Source organism: Rhinolophus ferrumequinum, chromosome 11 (genome assembly GCF_004115265.2).
Source record: "Rhinolophus ferrumequinum isolate MPI-CBG mRhiFer1 chromosome 11, mRhiFer1_v1.p, whole genome shotgun sequence".
NCBI lineage: Eukaryota > Metazoa > Chordata > Mammalia > Chiroptera > Rhinolophidae > Rhinolophus > Rhinolophus ferrumequinum.
In genome coordinates, this window is record NC_046294.1 from 49,170,300 (window position 1) to 49,185,687 (window position 15,388).

Genomic DNA, 15,388 nt, shown 5'->3' on the forward strand with positions numbered 1-15,388 from the left:
TTCTATACATTTTCTATGTAGTAAGTATAATACAGCATACATACGACCTAGAATTCTGCTTTCTCCCTGAACAATTTCATCATATCTATCTTTTCATGTTAGTACATTGAGGACTGCAATACAGTAACTCACTTAACCAGTCTGATCGTTAGGCAAACACAGGTCATTTCACTTTAGGAGATCTTGTGAAAACAATCTTCCTTTGCTTTTGCCTCTAAACAAGCATTCATAAAGAGGCGCACCTATTTTTCTTGTCCGCTGCTCTCTTCTTCAACTTACGATCATTTGACTCCAGAACCTTAGATCTGGCAAGAGCTTTCGACTGGTTCATTTTTTTAGAAGGGACAATATCATCCTCTTCACTGAAGAAATCACTAATGCTGGTATCCGATTTCTATGGGGGGAAGAAACAAAAAGAGAGGTCCTAAAATATAACTGCTTTGGGGATAGTGGTAATAAACATATTTCTCTAAAAGTAGTCAAATTATCTGCATATATATCATTTTCTTGATGAGATAACTAACACCAGGGAGCTAATCCCATGTTTATCCTGGTTCTACAAAAATACAGTTGACTCTTGAACAAGACGGGATTAGGGGCACTGAACCCCTCTCCACCCACCCTCAACACACACGGTTGAAAATACACCTAAAACTTTTGACTCTCCAAAAACTTAACTACAGTTGGCCCTTCACACCCACAGATTCATCCAACTATAGGTTGAAAAAAATATTTTTGGATCCACAAATGGAAATCCATTTTTGGGTATGCAAAAATACTGTTTTCAGTTCACGGATATTGAATCCACAGATGCAGAACCCACAGATATGGAGAACTGGCTGTGTTTACTGAAAAAAATCCACAGCTAAGTGGATCTGCGCAGTTCAAAACTGCTTTTTAAGGGTCAACTGTAATCTGAAGTTCACAAAAATAACCTACAAGTTCAGTTTAAAGAAAATAAATGAAAACAGATTCTTCTTTCACATTCAATAATAACCACTATTTATTGACTGCTTACTATGTATCTGATACTATTCTAAATGCTGCATGTGTATTTCTAACACCACATTTCTATGTGGTGTCCTTATTTCAATTTTTACAAGTGAGAAAATGAAAGCGGAGAGAAGTTGGGGAGCTTACTTATGATTCACAGCTGTATGTAGGAAAGGCAGATTTTGATCTCCATATGTTTTAAAGCCTGTATTTCTACCACAGTCTGAGGCAAAATGCCTGGTAAAATGTCACCTAACTATAGGGGTGCACAGACTCTGCTTATTTTCACTACTCTATACAACTAATGATTCATTCTACTTTTAATCTCACTAAGATGACTGTTTATGTAAGTCACAAATTTCCTTAATGACGGAACCAGTGGCCAAGCCCCTTGTAATTAATTTTATTTTGAGATAAAGCAGCTATCACAATTGACTGATCAGCTCTTTCTACCACAAAATGTAAAACGGAAAAGATGGCGTTATAGTTATTTGACTCGTTATATACCCTGTTATTTTACTATAAGACCGGGTCTAATATTAATTTTTGCTCCAAAAGACGCATTAGAACTGATTGTCCGGCTAGGTCTTATTTTCAGGGAAACACGGTAGTCAAAAAAGCTTGTTAATATAAATGCAGGAAGCCAATCCAAAGTCATCCAACTCCCTTTATTTACCACCTCAGGGTGTATAATGTGTTGACCTGTGATAAGAGTAACAAATTAATAGTTTAATAAGCATGATCAGAATATCCTTCAAGGAAGCAACTTTCTCAAGGTGAAATTACAAAGCTTTTTGCTCTTATTTTTCTTTATTAAGTGGCAGCTTTTAAAAATGCTTGCTGACAATGCAATCAAAATCTAGATGGGTCCACGGCCTGAAGGAAATTACAATAAACACAAATGAGGGTGTTCAAAACTAAGAATTTCAGTAACCCAAAACACAGGGCAGTAATTCTGAATTTCTAAACTGTGGACGTTATTCAATATTAAGAACATAAAATACTGACCCTGGGGAAGGACATGAGCATTTAATTCCTTGGTCTCCCCATTGTCTCACGGTCAATTTTTCACTCATTCTTCCAGTCAACAAACATTTTCTAAAACTATTTTGTTCACACCGCCTGGGGGATTAGTTTGTTCCATTCATACATTTATTCATTTACTCACTATGTATTCACTGAGTACTCAATATGAATCAGGCCTTTGTTGTACTGGTACCAAAAAAATAATTTAGATATGTTTGTGTTCATGAGGAACTGTATCATACGGGGTAAGGGCTCTAACAAATGTATGTGCAAGATATTGTGGACATTCAGGCAACAAAATCTGCTTGGGGGCGTCTGGGATGGTTGCTTCATGGAGGTGGTGAGTTGATTTTTAAAGAAGGAAGAGAAGTTTAGCAGATGTACAAGGGCATTTCCACATTCAAAGTAGAAGGATCAGTATGAGAAAAAAATATGGCGACAGAAAATGAGCTAGAATGTTTGAGGAGAGGTGCGACAATTAGTACGACAAGAGTCTCCAGTGGGTACAGAGCAAACCTGGGAGATAAGAATTCTAGTTCTGCCACTTAATTACTAGTATTTAATGTCTCTAAGCTTTTATTTCATGATATGTAAAAAAGATAACACTAGCTCATGGGATTAGAAAAAGAATAATGAATTTAAAACATCCGGTACTGTACTCAATAAACAGCGTAAATTCCCTGGCTAACAGAAAATGTATAATAAGTCTAAGTTCCCTTGCTTTTTTATCCTATAGGTTACATGGTGCCAGTGATGATTTTTAAGGTAGGAAGTCATGAAATCCTAACAATTCATAATCCTAACAATTCATAACGTCCTTTCCAATCCCATTGGTGCCACGGTCATTCAGGCTCTGTCCCTCTCACACCTCCCTCCAGTAATCCAGTGGCTTCCTATCTGCTTCTGGTTGTTCTCTCCTGTTAGCTCCCCACATAATTTCCAGATTAACACCTAAAATACGATTTTGATCATGTCATTTCCTGCTCACTTGACATTCACAGGCTTTCAAGGACTGGTTGCAGTGTAATAACCTGCCTTATTAACGACTTTTTTCCCACACAAATTCTCATCCAGAAATTAGAGACCTTGCAGCGCACAGACTGCTTCTCTAGTAGAACATTCTTTTTATTCCCTTTGCATATCCTTTCTCTATCTCTCTAAACACCATCTTTCAAGTCTCAGTTAAAACCCTTTATTCCTTATGTTGCTCTTTCCTGACAATCGCATGTAAAAATTTGCCCTGCTTCATCTGAACGCTGGTAGCAGTTATTGTCTTACCACTGATCTGGTATAAACCACCTTGCCTAAAAAAACAAAACAAATAAACAAAAAGCAAACAAACAACAATAAACCACCTTGCATTTCAGTTATCTTTTCTGACCTGGAGGAAAGGAAACTCAGGAGTATGACAGCAATATTCACAACAAATAAAAATGATTACTTGTGGAACAGGGATTGAATTTATGTATAGACCCTAGGAGATGCTAAACCAAGAATAGAACATATGGCTTGATATAAAAAAGAACTTTGAAAATGCTAGGACTGCCTAAAAAGAGAATGCCTGTCTTAGGGTCAGTAGAGGCATTTGTCACCTGTGAGTAGAGGTATTTCTAGAATATTTTGAAAAGATACCAGTCAAGGGTGGTTCTGAGGGGTATACCTGCACTAGAGAAGCCATATATTAATAATTGTTAAGATCATAGGCTTTGCACTCAGGTAAACTTGAATTTGAATCCTGGCTCTAAAACTTATGTGTCCTTGGACAAAATACTTACTCTTTACTAGACCTGTGTCCTCATCTATAAAATGAGGATAATACTTTCCTCATCAGGTTGTCATTATAATTAAATCAAGTATATAAAATGGATAGTTCTCTACCTGGCAAGTGGTAACATGCTGGCACCTACTAATATTATTAATACTCGTGTTCTCCAATTCCCAAAGCTTCAGATTCAATGACTTACAGGCGCCGTGTAAAATAAGTTCTCCAGGAGACTCTGGTCATACTGAGGGTCATTCAGCTCACTGCTGCAATACACATCACTCCCAGGAGATGGAGAATCTGGAGGAGAACCTAACCCATCCCAGTAATGACCTTGGGATAATTCAGCACTGCAGAGATAAGAAACACAGAGCAGAAGGACTTTAAGTTTCAGCTGAACTTTTCTTTTTTTTATTGAAAACTTTCTAAAGTTGTAAACATGGAAGAAAATATATTAAACAGAAGACTCACATTAAAGAGAAGACTATCTGCTAAATATTTTCTTATCCCCCCTCCTCTGGGATGCCAACCGCTAGTATTCAAAAACTACACTACTGACACTGATTGTGATCTCATTCATGTATTTAATAAACATTTGACTGGGTACCTATTATGTGCCAGGCATGGTGTTAGGTCCTGAAGGATACAGAGATGGCTAGGCTAATTAGCTCTACTCTTGTGTTGCTTCTGGTCTAGCAGAGAGAAAAAAAGAATTAACTATAATTCAATGAGTTAAATGTTGTATGTTGTTTTTGTGAGGATGGCTAATTCATAAATATGCCTTCTTCCATTAAGCAAAAATACGTGTATTTAAGGTTAATTACAGCAAGATTAGTTGTATGTGAGATACAGAAGTGAATAAAACAGACACCTTAGTTAGGGTTTATAAATTAATAAGGAAGATAAACATACAAGTATGTGTATATTTCATTTGTTTCTGTTTCTCCTATAGTTAACTAGCACTTAATGAACATCTGTTAATGAACTTCCTGAATTCTTAATAAACATGTTATCAATAATGAAAGCAATATTTATTAAATACTTAATATGTGCCAGATGCTATGCTAAGCATTTCAATTATTCTGCCAACTTTGCTTCCCTTTCAAGCAAGCTGCTATACTTTTTTCCCTTCTTTAATTTCTCAAGAAAATAGCACAGAAGAACTACCTTCAAATTAGATCATGTTCTTCCATTTCTTGGAACAAACAGATGCTCAACAAATGATCCTTTCCTCACAGTTCCTTAATCTGTAGCAGGGTTTCTCAATCTCAGCAGTACTGACATGTTGGGTCAGATAATTCTTTGTCATTGGGAGCTATCCTGTGCATTTTGGATACCCGGACTCTCCTAACCAGATGCCAGTAGCACTCCCCGACTTCTGACAACCCCAAATGTCTCCAGACATTACCAAATGCCCCATGCAGAGGGAGATAGGAGAGAACTGTCCCCACGTCGAGAACCACACCGCTCTATAGTAAAATCTCTCTAAAGTCAGAACAACTTCCTGACTGCCGAAACCCAACTAGCGACTTCCCAACCCACACGGCTTCTCTGCAGTTTGAGCTGAGTCTTTTTGCAGCACTATTTCTTGGTATTCTATATAACTCTCGCTTGCCACTTAAGGTCCCCCCAACCTGCGACTCAGCTGCTTGCTGTCCCTCCCGACCCCTATGCACACCCTTAAAGTTACCAAGATCTCCACGGTTCAGTATCCAGTCCTCTACTTTTTACCTTGTTTTCAAATGAACATTTCTTTGAATTTATTCTATTGGCTCTGACAGGTTGAAAGGGCATGCCATTTCCCTCCATGCACTATTTGGGACATACTAACACCAGAAATTGGGAGGGGTCAGAGCTATTCTGCATGGGCTAGAGGCCTGGGGCTCCTGTGCAACGGGGAGGGCAGAAGACACGAGAGTGGGACGACAGGAGGGGTGGGCTCTATTCTTTTGTTACACGACTAGCCCACTCGCCCACTCAGCACTGTCCTCTTCCTTTTCTTCTCAAACATTTTTAAATCAAAGAGTACATGTGCCTACTTTAAAAATAAAATAGGGTTATAAGACACAATAAAAAACAGTCGCTGCCTGCCGTAGAGCTAATCTCTTTCAACACCCTTCTGGTATTTACCGTCATATTTCCAAGTAACACATATATACTGCTCTTATTTTTCATTTTTCTAAATAATTTACGGACTTCCTATTACAAAAAATGAAGAATCCACTCTCTTATACTACTACTCTTGGACAGATTTCCCTTTTACCCATCTTCTCAATTTAGGTATATGACAATTTTTTGTTATCAATCTTTAGGGTTAACATTGTATCAGAGACAAGTATAACTTTTTACATTTTCTTAAACAACTTCTAGTTTTCCTCATTGTAATAACTGCCTGAATTTTCATCCACTTAGTTTTCCACGTGTCTATTACTATTTCATTATTTAACTCTCCAATGAAAATTTCCTCTTGATTTGGTCAAACACGAGGAAAATGTGTCTCCACCCACTTTCCCCTCCTTAGAAATATCCCTGTCCAGCTCCTGTAAGGAGTGTTTGTTCTGTAAATACGACACAGATCCTAAACCTCCTTTTCTCTTTCTTCTGTGTTACATCCCCTACTTCCTGGACTCCATGTCTTATGCTTTCCTCCTATACTCTCTTTGTGATAGAAAATAGCATTCTGTGCTTTCCTGAGAATAGTGCGAGAAAGGTAAATTTGAGACTTTGGACGCATAGATATTTTTACTTTACCCTCACACTTGCTTGATAGTTTGGGAATGGAATTTGAGGTTGAAAATTTAGAATTTTCAGAATTCTGAAAGCATTTCTCCATTGTCATCCATAGAGCAGGTAGAAAAGTCTTTTTGTTTCCAGCTTTATTAAGGTATAATTGACAAATAAAATTATAAAATATTAAACATGTACAATGAGATTTTATATACATACACTACGAAAGGATTCTCGCCACTGAATTAAAACATCCATCATCTCACTTTTTTTTTTTGTGAGAACACTTAAGTTCTACTCTCTTAGCAAATTTCAATTATACAATACAGTGTTATCAACTAGTCACCATGCTATACATTAGATCCTCAGACCTTATTCACCTTCTAACTGAAAGTTTATACCATTTTGCCAACCTCTCCCTATTTCTCCCACCCCCCAGAAACTTTTTTCTACTCTCTGTTTCTATGAATTTGATTTTAGTTTTAATTCCACATATAAGTGATACCGTAAGGTATTTGTCTTTCTTTGTCTGACTTATTTCACTTACCATAATGTCCTCAGGTTCATCAATGTTGTCACAAATGACAGGATTTCCTTCTTTTCTAAAGGCTGAATAAAAATCCATTACACTTACACACACACACACCTTTTTTTGATCCATTTATCCACTGACAACCACTTGAGGTTGTTTCCATACCGTGGCTATTGTGAATAATGTTGCAATGACCATGGGAGCACAGATACCGCTTCAAGGTAATGATTTCATTTCCTTTGGATATATACCCAGAGTAGGATTGCTGGATCATACAGTTGTTCTATTTTTCAATTTCTTGAGGAACCTCCATACTTTTTTCCATAGTGGCTGTACCAGTTTACCTTTCCACCAACACTGTACAAGGGCTCTCTTTGCTCCAAATCCTCACCAGCATTTATCTCTTCTCTTTTTGATCATATAGTAGATATCCTAAGAGGTGTGAGATGATTTCTCATTGTGGTTTTGATTTGCATTTCTCTGATGATTAGTGATGTCGAGCACCTTTTCATGTAACTGTTGGCCATCTATGCCTTCTTTGGAAAAATGTCTATTTAGATCCTTTGCCCTTTTGTAAATGAAGCTATTTGATTTTTCTTTTTTCCTATTGAGTTGTATGAATATTAACCCCATATCAAATACATGGTTTCGAATATTTTCTATCATTCCAAAGGCTGCCTTTGCATTTTGTCAATGGCATTTCTTACTGTGCAGAAACTAAAGTTTCATGTAGTCCCACCTGTTTATTTTTGCTTTTGTTGCCTTTGCTTTTGGTGTTAAATGCAAAGCATTATTAAGACCAATGTCAAAGAGCTTACACCCTGTTTTTATCTAGGAGTTTTATGGTTTCAGGTCAAATGTTCAAGCCTTTAAGACATTTTTGAGTTGATTTTTGTGTATAGTGTAAGGTAACGGTCCAGTTTCATTCTTTTGCATGTGGCTGTCCAGTTTTCCCAACACCATTTATTGAAGAGACCATTCTTTCTCCATTGAGTATTCTTGGCTTCTTTGTTGAAAACTAATTGATCATACATGCATGGATTTATTTCTGGGCTCTCTATTCTGTTCCATTCATCTATGTGTCTGTTTTTAGGTCAATACCATACTGTGTTGATTACTAGAGCTTTACAATATAGTTTGAAACCAGGAAGTGTGATGCCTCCAGCCTTGTTCTTTCTCAAGACTGTTTTAGCTAGTTAGGGTGGTTTGTGGTTCCATACAAATTTTAGTTTTTTTTCTATTTCTGCAAAGGAGGCCATTGAAATTTTGATAGTGATTGCACTGAAACTAAAAATGACTTCAGGTAGTATGAACATTTTAAAAATACTAATTCTTCTAATCCATGAGTATGGAGTATCTTTCTATTTGTTTGTGTCCTCTTTCTTTCATCAATGTCTTACAGAGTTTTCATTGTGCAGATCTTTCACTTCCTTGGTTAAACTTATACCTAAGTATTTTATTCTTTTTGATGCCACTATAAATCGATTGTTTTCTTAATTTCTCTTTCTGGTAGTTTGTTGTAAGTGTATAGAAATACAACTGATTTTTATCTATTGATTTTGTATCCTGCAATTTTATACAACTCGTTTATTAGTTCTTACAGTTTTTGGGTGGAGACGTCAGGGTTTCTATATATAAGATCATGTCCTCTGCAAATAGTGACAGTTTTACTTTTTCCTTTCCAATTTGGATGCCTTTTGGCTTTTTTCCTTGCCTAACTGCTCTGGCCAGGACTCCCAGTACTATGTTGGATAAAAGTGGTGCAAGTGGGAATCTGTTTTGTTCCTGATCTTAGAAGAGCTTTCGGCATGTCATTATTGAATATGATGTTAGCTGTGGCTGGTCATATATGATATATTCCCTCTATATTCAGTTTGTTGAGAGGTTTTATCATGAATAGATATTGAATTTTGTCAAACTTTTCCAGCATCTATTGAGATTATATGATTTTTATCCTTCATTTAGTTACTATGGTGTATCACATCTATTGATGTGCAGATGTTGAACCATTCTTGCATCCCTAGAATAAATTCCACTTGATCATGTGTAATCCTTTTAATGTATTGCTGATTTTGATTTGCTAATATTTTGTTGAGGATTTTGCATGTATGTTCTTCAGGGATACTGGCCTGCATCTTCTTTCCTTACACTTTCCTTGTCTGGCTTTAGTATCAGGCATCATGGTCAGCACTGATATGCCTGTTAAGAATTACTTCTTTGTTTGCTATACTATTTGAGTCCTGTAGACAAAAGCCCCATTGGCTATTAGAGCTAGGTGTTTTGGGAGTGCATCTGTCTATGGTAGGAGTCTTAAAAGTTGGGGTACTAGATGTGAAGTCCAAATCCTTTGTTTAAGGAGAAGCTAGGAGTTGAGGGTTCTCTTCTGATTGCATGGCACTGTTGTAGGGTGGGGTTTATGGCAAGAGTGTGTCTTAGCCTTTCCTACCATTTTCGATGGCATTTTCTCATTTGTCTGATGTGTAGAAGTTGCTCATTTACTTTCTCGATCTCTTTCAGAGGCACTGTTCTGTGTGTAGCCGTACATTTGGTGCATCCATAGGAGGAGGAGCACTGAGAAGTCTCCTCTGTCACCATGTTGGTCAACTTTCTGGAATGTCTGCTGTCATTCCAAAATTTGACACTGTACATACTACTTTTTTTGTTTGTTTTTCCTTTCTGGAGGCTTTTAAGATTGTCTCTTTATACCTAGTATTTTGAAAATTCATGACTCTGTATCTTGGTGTACCTTTTTTCATTCACTGTACTAGATTCTTGACGTTGTTTATTTAACCTGCTTTATTTAGCCATACTTCACATTACATACAATTCACCCATTTAAAGTGAGCAATTTAACATTTTTTAATATATTTACAAATACCAACCATCACCACAGTCATTTTTAGAACATTTTCATCACCTCAAAAATAAACTCTATGTTCTTTAGCTATCACCACTTACTCCTATCACACCCAGCCCTAAGGAATCACTAATCTACTTTCTTTCTCTATAGATTTGCCTCTTTTGTGTGTTTCATACAAATGGACTCATAAAATATGTACTCTTTTGTACATACTCTTTTGTGAGTGGCTTCTTTAATTTAGCATGATGTTTTCAAGGTTCATCCATACTGCAGTGTGTTATAAGTCCTTTACTCCTTTTATGGCCAAATAATACTCCATTTTATGGATATACCACTTTTTTCAATCCATTCATCAACTGATGGACATTTTTGACTATCATGAATAATGTTGCTATAGAAATTCACGTACATGTTTTTGTGTGACCTTATGTTTTTACTTCCCTTGGGTTTATACCTAGGAGTTGAATTGCTGGGTCATATGGTAATTCTATGTATAATAGTTTGAGGAACTGACTATCTTACAAAGTATCTGTACCATTTTACACTGCTACCAGCAATGCATGAGGGTTCCAAATTCTCCACATCCTCTCCAACACTTACTATCTGACTTTTCGGTTCTAGCAACCTTAGTGGGTATAAATTTCATTATGTTTCTTTCTTTTTTTGAAAAAAACATATATTTAACTTTAGCATCATTTAAAGCTTGGTTTTATAAAACACAAAGACATTTTTAAGAGTTTCGTATCACTGGAATTTAAATAGTAGAAATACCAATAGCTTTATTAGTGTAAGTTATATAAATTAAAACGAAATAATTGGAAATTTTTTTTCAATATGAAAACTATACAAATGAAACAAATGGCAAAAGGACCTAATAGGAATATTTTGTTATTTATGGATTATCAGTTACTTTAGGATCTAAACAAAGATTCTCAATATTCAGATTTCTTTTGCTGTTTTTCATATTTAAGTATCTCCCTACCTATAATCTGAGTCAAGCTACTTGACTGGAAGGTCTGATTCAGGACGGCATTTAGCTTTACAGGAAAAGTTTTTCCATCTACAGTTACCACCTTCAAAGGAACTGACGTTACAGTGCTGATGTAATTAATCTGTTAGTTCTCTTTTGAACAGTGTGCAAAAAATTATGTTAACCCTATGGAAAGTCAAACAGGTACCAAAGAAATGGGACAACTATGCACAATTCAGTAAAGTATGTTAAATTTTCCCATCTAAAAATTAACCAGTGAAATAAAACATATGAACTACATTGACTTGGTTTCAGGAAAAGCACATTTGAGAATTACATTATTGTTCTCATCTCATCTTCAGTCCCTGACAAGGATTTTGTAGGCCACCATGTTATTTACTTTGTGGATTGTAGTAGTGAATTGGCGAAGATGGACTTGCTCAGAGTTGGAAATGAACTGTGGCCCGCCTCTTCCTATGTTTCAGGTAAAACCAAATCTTTGTCTGTATAAATCAGTAGCTCAAATGAACAAGAAACTTCCAACAGTGGCAGAAATGTCACTGTAGCTGTGATCTATCTGATCACTGAGTAGATTTCATCTTGGAGAGCTTTCTGAAACTTTTCTCTGGGTCTCCTGTCCTCTTTGGCAGTCGTCACACTCAGTATCAAAGTGCCATTTTTCAAGGACCTCGCGACTTCCAGTATATGAGATGACCACCACCAGTTCCTGAATTGAACATTTGTATAACCAATCTTGTAGCTGTCCACCACATTACTTAGGTATTCACGAGCTCAGGATCAGTAGTTACAAGCAAGGTGAGTCCGTATTTCTCCAACCGAGTAAACTTTTCAGATGGATATATGCCATGCTGATATAAAATGCTACGGATGCCAAATGACAAGAACTCTGCCAGGATTTTGGCACTCCTGTGCAGGGTGATGCCTTGCTCCCAAGAGAGCTACAGCGCCATGGCCAGGCCCACAGACGTGGCGTGCGCCGACTCGCAGAAGGCCACGGCAGGGCTCCACAGCAGCTCCCACGACTCTCATTATAGTTTTGATTTGCATTTCCCTGATAACTAATGGTGTTATCTTTCATGTGCATATTAGCCTTTTGACTATCTTCCTTGGAGAAGTTTCTATTTAGATCCTTTGCTCATATTTTTAATTGGGTTATCTGTCCCTTAATTATTAAGTTGCATGGGTTCTTTATATATTCTAAGGTGTAAGTTCTTTATCAGATACAAGATTTATAATTATTTTTTCCCATTCTGTTGTCATCTCTTCACTTTCTTAATACTTCCTTTGAAGCACAAACATTTTTAACTTTGATTAAGTCTAGATTATTTTTCTTGTTGCTTATGCTTTTGGTGTCATAACTAAAAATCCTTCCCCAGCTCTAAGGTCATAAAGATTTACCTCTACGTTTTCTTCTAAGAGTTTTATAGTTTTAGTTCTTTTGTTTAGCTATTGGATCCATTTTGAGTTAATTTTTGTACATGGTTTGAGGTAAGGGTCCAACTTCATTTTTTCACGTGTGGCTATCCAGTTGTCCCAGCACCATTTGTTGAAAAGACTGTTTATTGAATGGTCTTGAAAGCCTTGTTGAGTATCAGTTGACCATAGACACGTGGGTTCATTTTTTAGACTATTCCATGATTTAAATGTCTGCTTTATGCCAGGATCAAACTGACTTGATTATTGTTGCTTTGTAATAAGTTTAAAAATAGGGAAGTGTGAATCCTCCTATTTTTTTTCTTTTTCAAAATTGTTTTCGCTATTCTGGGTCCCTTATAATTTGATAGGAATTTTCGAATCAGCTTATCAATTTCCAGAGAAGTCAGCTGTGATTCCGATAGGGATTGCACTGAATCACGAACATAGGATTTTTTCCTCTAATTTTCAGGTCTTTTTTTAACTTCCTTCAGCAGTGCTTTGCAGTTTTCAGAGTTTGTTTTGCATTTTTGTTAAATTTATTCCTAAGTATTTTATTCTTATCGATGTTACTGTAAATGAATTGTTTCTTAATTTCATTTTTGGATTACTCATTGCAAGTATGTAAAAACAAAACTGATTTTTGTATATTTATCTTGTATCCTGCAATCTTCCTGAATTTATTAATTCTAATTGTTTATTAGATTATTTAGGATTTTCTATAAACCAGATTATATCATCTATGAATAGAGACAGTTTTACTTCTTCCTTTCCAATTTGGAACTCTTTTACTTTTTCCCCCCTGCCTGATTGTGCAAACCACATAGGTAACAGGAGACAGACTCCCGAATCCCAACTTGTGTTTGCATAAAATCCATGCTCTTTTCCTTATACCCCACTAATATTGGTGTTGGAGATAGAGTTGGGAGATATGAATGGAAAGGTGATTGGATACCATTCTGTAAGTCAGATTAAGAATAAAAGGCTATAAAGATTGGATTTTTATATAGTGGGAATGAATAATGATTTTTATTTAATAGGCAATAAGCAAGCAAGGGAATCACTTGGTTTTTCCAAGGAAGTGTTACTTCACGAAGATAAATCTGTTAACAATGTACACAGTGAACTGCAGGAAGAATTTAAAAGAAAGAAAGCTAGGTGAGGGCTCTTACCTGCCCAGTAGCAGCTGTATGGCTCTGGTATCAGCTTTTGTGTCCTGTTTCCAAAATGGATTCTCATTCGGAGGGACGAGGTGATCTTCAATGTGGGCTTTAAATTGATTGTTAGACAAGGCTTCGATTCTAAGGTGCGGAAAAATACTTTCTGAGTGGCTAACATGTGGTAAAAACTCAAATCAGAATTAGTTGAGCTCAGAGATAGTTCACAAGGAAAATTTAACATACTTTAGACGCAACTACCTAAATATACGTAAAACTTCACAATGTACAAAGCCCTTTCCTATGTTAGAATCTCATTTCATTTCTGTAAGAGAAGGAAGAGAGAATATCTCCATTTATATACAAGCATGCCAGTTCAGAGGGAGCAAAGAATTTAGCCATGTATGGATTTAGTAAGTGCCAGTGGTAGTTCTAGATTTTGAGTATCTTAACTCCCAGTTTAGGCTTCTTTTCCACCACATTAAGAATTATTTGCTGAACACTTCCAAAATTACTTAGTCCATAACTTGACAAAAACACATGTGAACAACTATTAAGAAAGAAACTGTTGGGGGTTCATGCTTATCCTGTAACTTACTGTGTTGATGGTCTCAGAAAGTCTCCCTTCTCAGGAGAATGAACTTCGCCCAACAACATGCTCATATCTGGGCTTGATTTCATCGCAGAAACCACCATGGCATTACGGAGTTTATTGCCTTGTTCCAACAGAGCTGCGGAGGGCAAAAGTAGAACACAGCAAATCTAAAACCCAACAGAAATACTTGCAATATTTACCACCTTTGTTTCTATCAGAGGACTTACCACAGTGTACTGTACTGGCTTACCTGTCTGCTTGCCCACTAGCTCGAGAATTCCTTGAGGTCATTCATTTTATAACAAATATTTACTGAGCTCCTATTATGTGGACTGTTTTAGATGCTAGTTATTACAGCAGTGAATGAAGTCTATCCCAAAGAAACTGACCTCTTTGTAGGAGTCATTATATGCATGCATTGACTCTTCCAAATGCTGTTTGTACATTAAATACAGGTAGTAACATGTATATATGTATCCACATATTTTATTGATTTCTCTTATTATTTTTAATTTTTAATGTCATTCGTATCCAGGAAACACGAACAACTATACCAGCTAAACTTTAAGGAGCCATAGTGATAATCTCTTCCAAATTTATACTTTTATGGATTAAGAAAAGAACGCCACAGAATTTCCATGACTTGTCTAAGATCATACAGCAGGATAATAGAAAAGTCAGGATCAAGTCTTCAGACTTGCTGATAGGTAAAATTGATCCTATCCCTAAATAACAACACCAACACCACGTATGGCAGATAACATTTATTGAACTCTTACCACGTGCCAGGCACTACTCTAAGTATATTGTATAAATATAATCCTCACAACAATTCTGAGACTACTACTGTTGCCTTCACTGTCCAGGTGAAAGCAATTGAGGCAATTTACATGCATTAGCTGTATAACCAGCTACTCCACATCCAATGATTTTAACCACTATACTATATATGACACTACTTCAGTTCTTAGACTTCTTGTTAAAAGCTTAGGACCAGTGGCGTTATTCCAAGAAACATTGGTAAGTATTATTTTCTTGAGGTTCCAGTTGCTTTGAAGGTAAGTGAGACTAGACACCAAGTAAGCATCTCTCTTAGTCTAGAGCAGGGGTGTCCAAACTGCGGCCTGCGATCCATTTTTTATTGGCCTGCAGCAAATTCCAAAAATATATTTAGTTTACTTAAATAAACCAGGTGAGGCAATACATCCTTCACCTCGAGTGAGTGGCCTGGCTGTTTGTGTATTTTACAGTATATGGCCCTTGGTGAAAAACGTTGAAAAAAGTCTGGACATCCCTGGTCTAGAGTTTAATAGCTTCTATAAAGAAGATACG

General features: G+C 36.5%; 1 protein-coding gene and 1 pseudogene across 3 annotated transcripts in view; both read right to left on the reverse strand.

The window, feature by feature from the left end:
* C2CD3 (C2 domain containing 3 centriole elongation regulator) overlaps window positions 1–15,388 on the reverse strand; it is a 114,258-nt gene that overhangs the window by 79,508 nt on the left and 19,362 nt on the right. For all 3 annotated transcript variants that reach the window (XM_033120185.1, XM_033120183.1, XM_033120184.1), the window contains exons 6-9: window positions 14,060–14,192; window positions 13,477–13,605; window positions 3,984–4,131; window positions 243–394 (exon numbers count right to left, since the gene is read on the reverse strand). In XM_033120185.1, the coding sequence (XP_032976076.1) occupies window positions 243–394; window positions 3,984–4,131; window positions 13,477–13,605; window positions 14,060–14,192 (562 nt within the window). The remainder of the gene's footprint in view (window positions 1–242; window positions 395–3,983; window positions 4,132–13,476; window positions 13,606–14,059; window positions 14,193–15,388) is intronic.
* Window positions 11,229–11,841, reverse strand: LOC117030250 (mitotic spindle assembly checkpoint protein MAD2A-like; annotated as a pseudogene).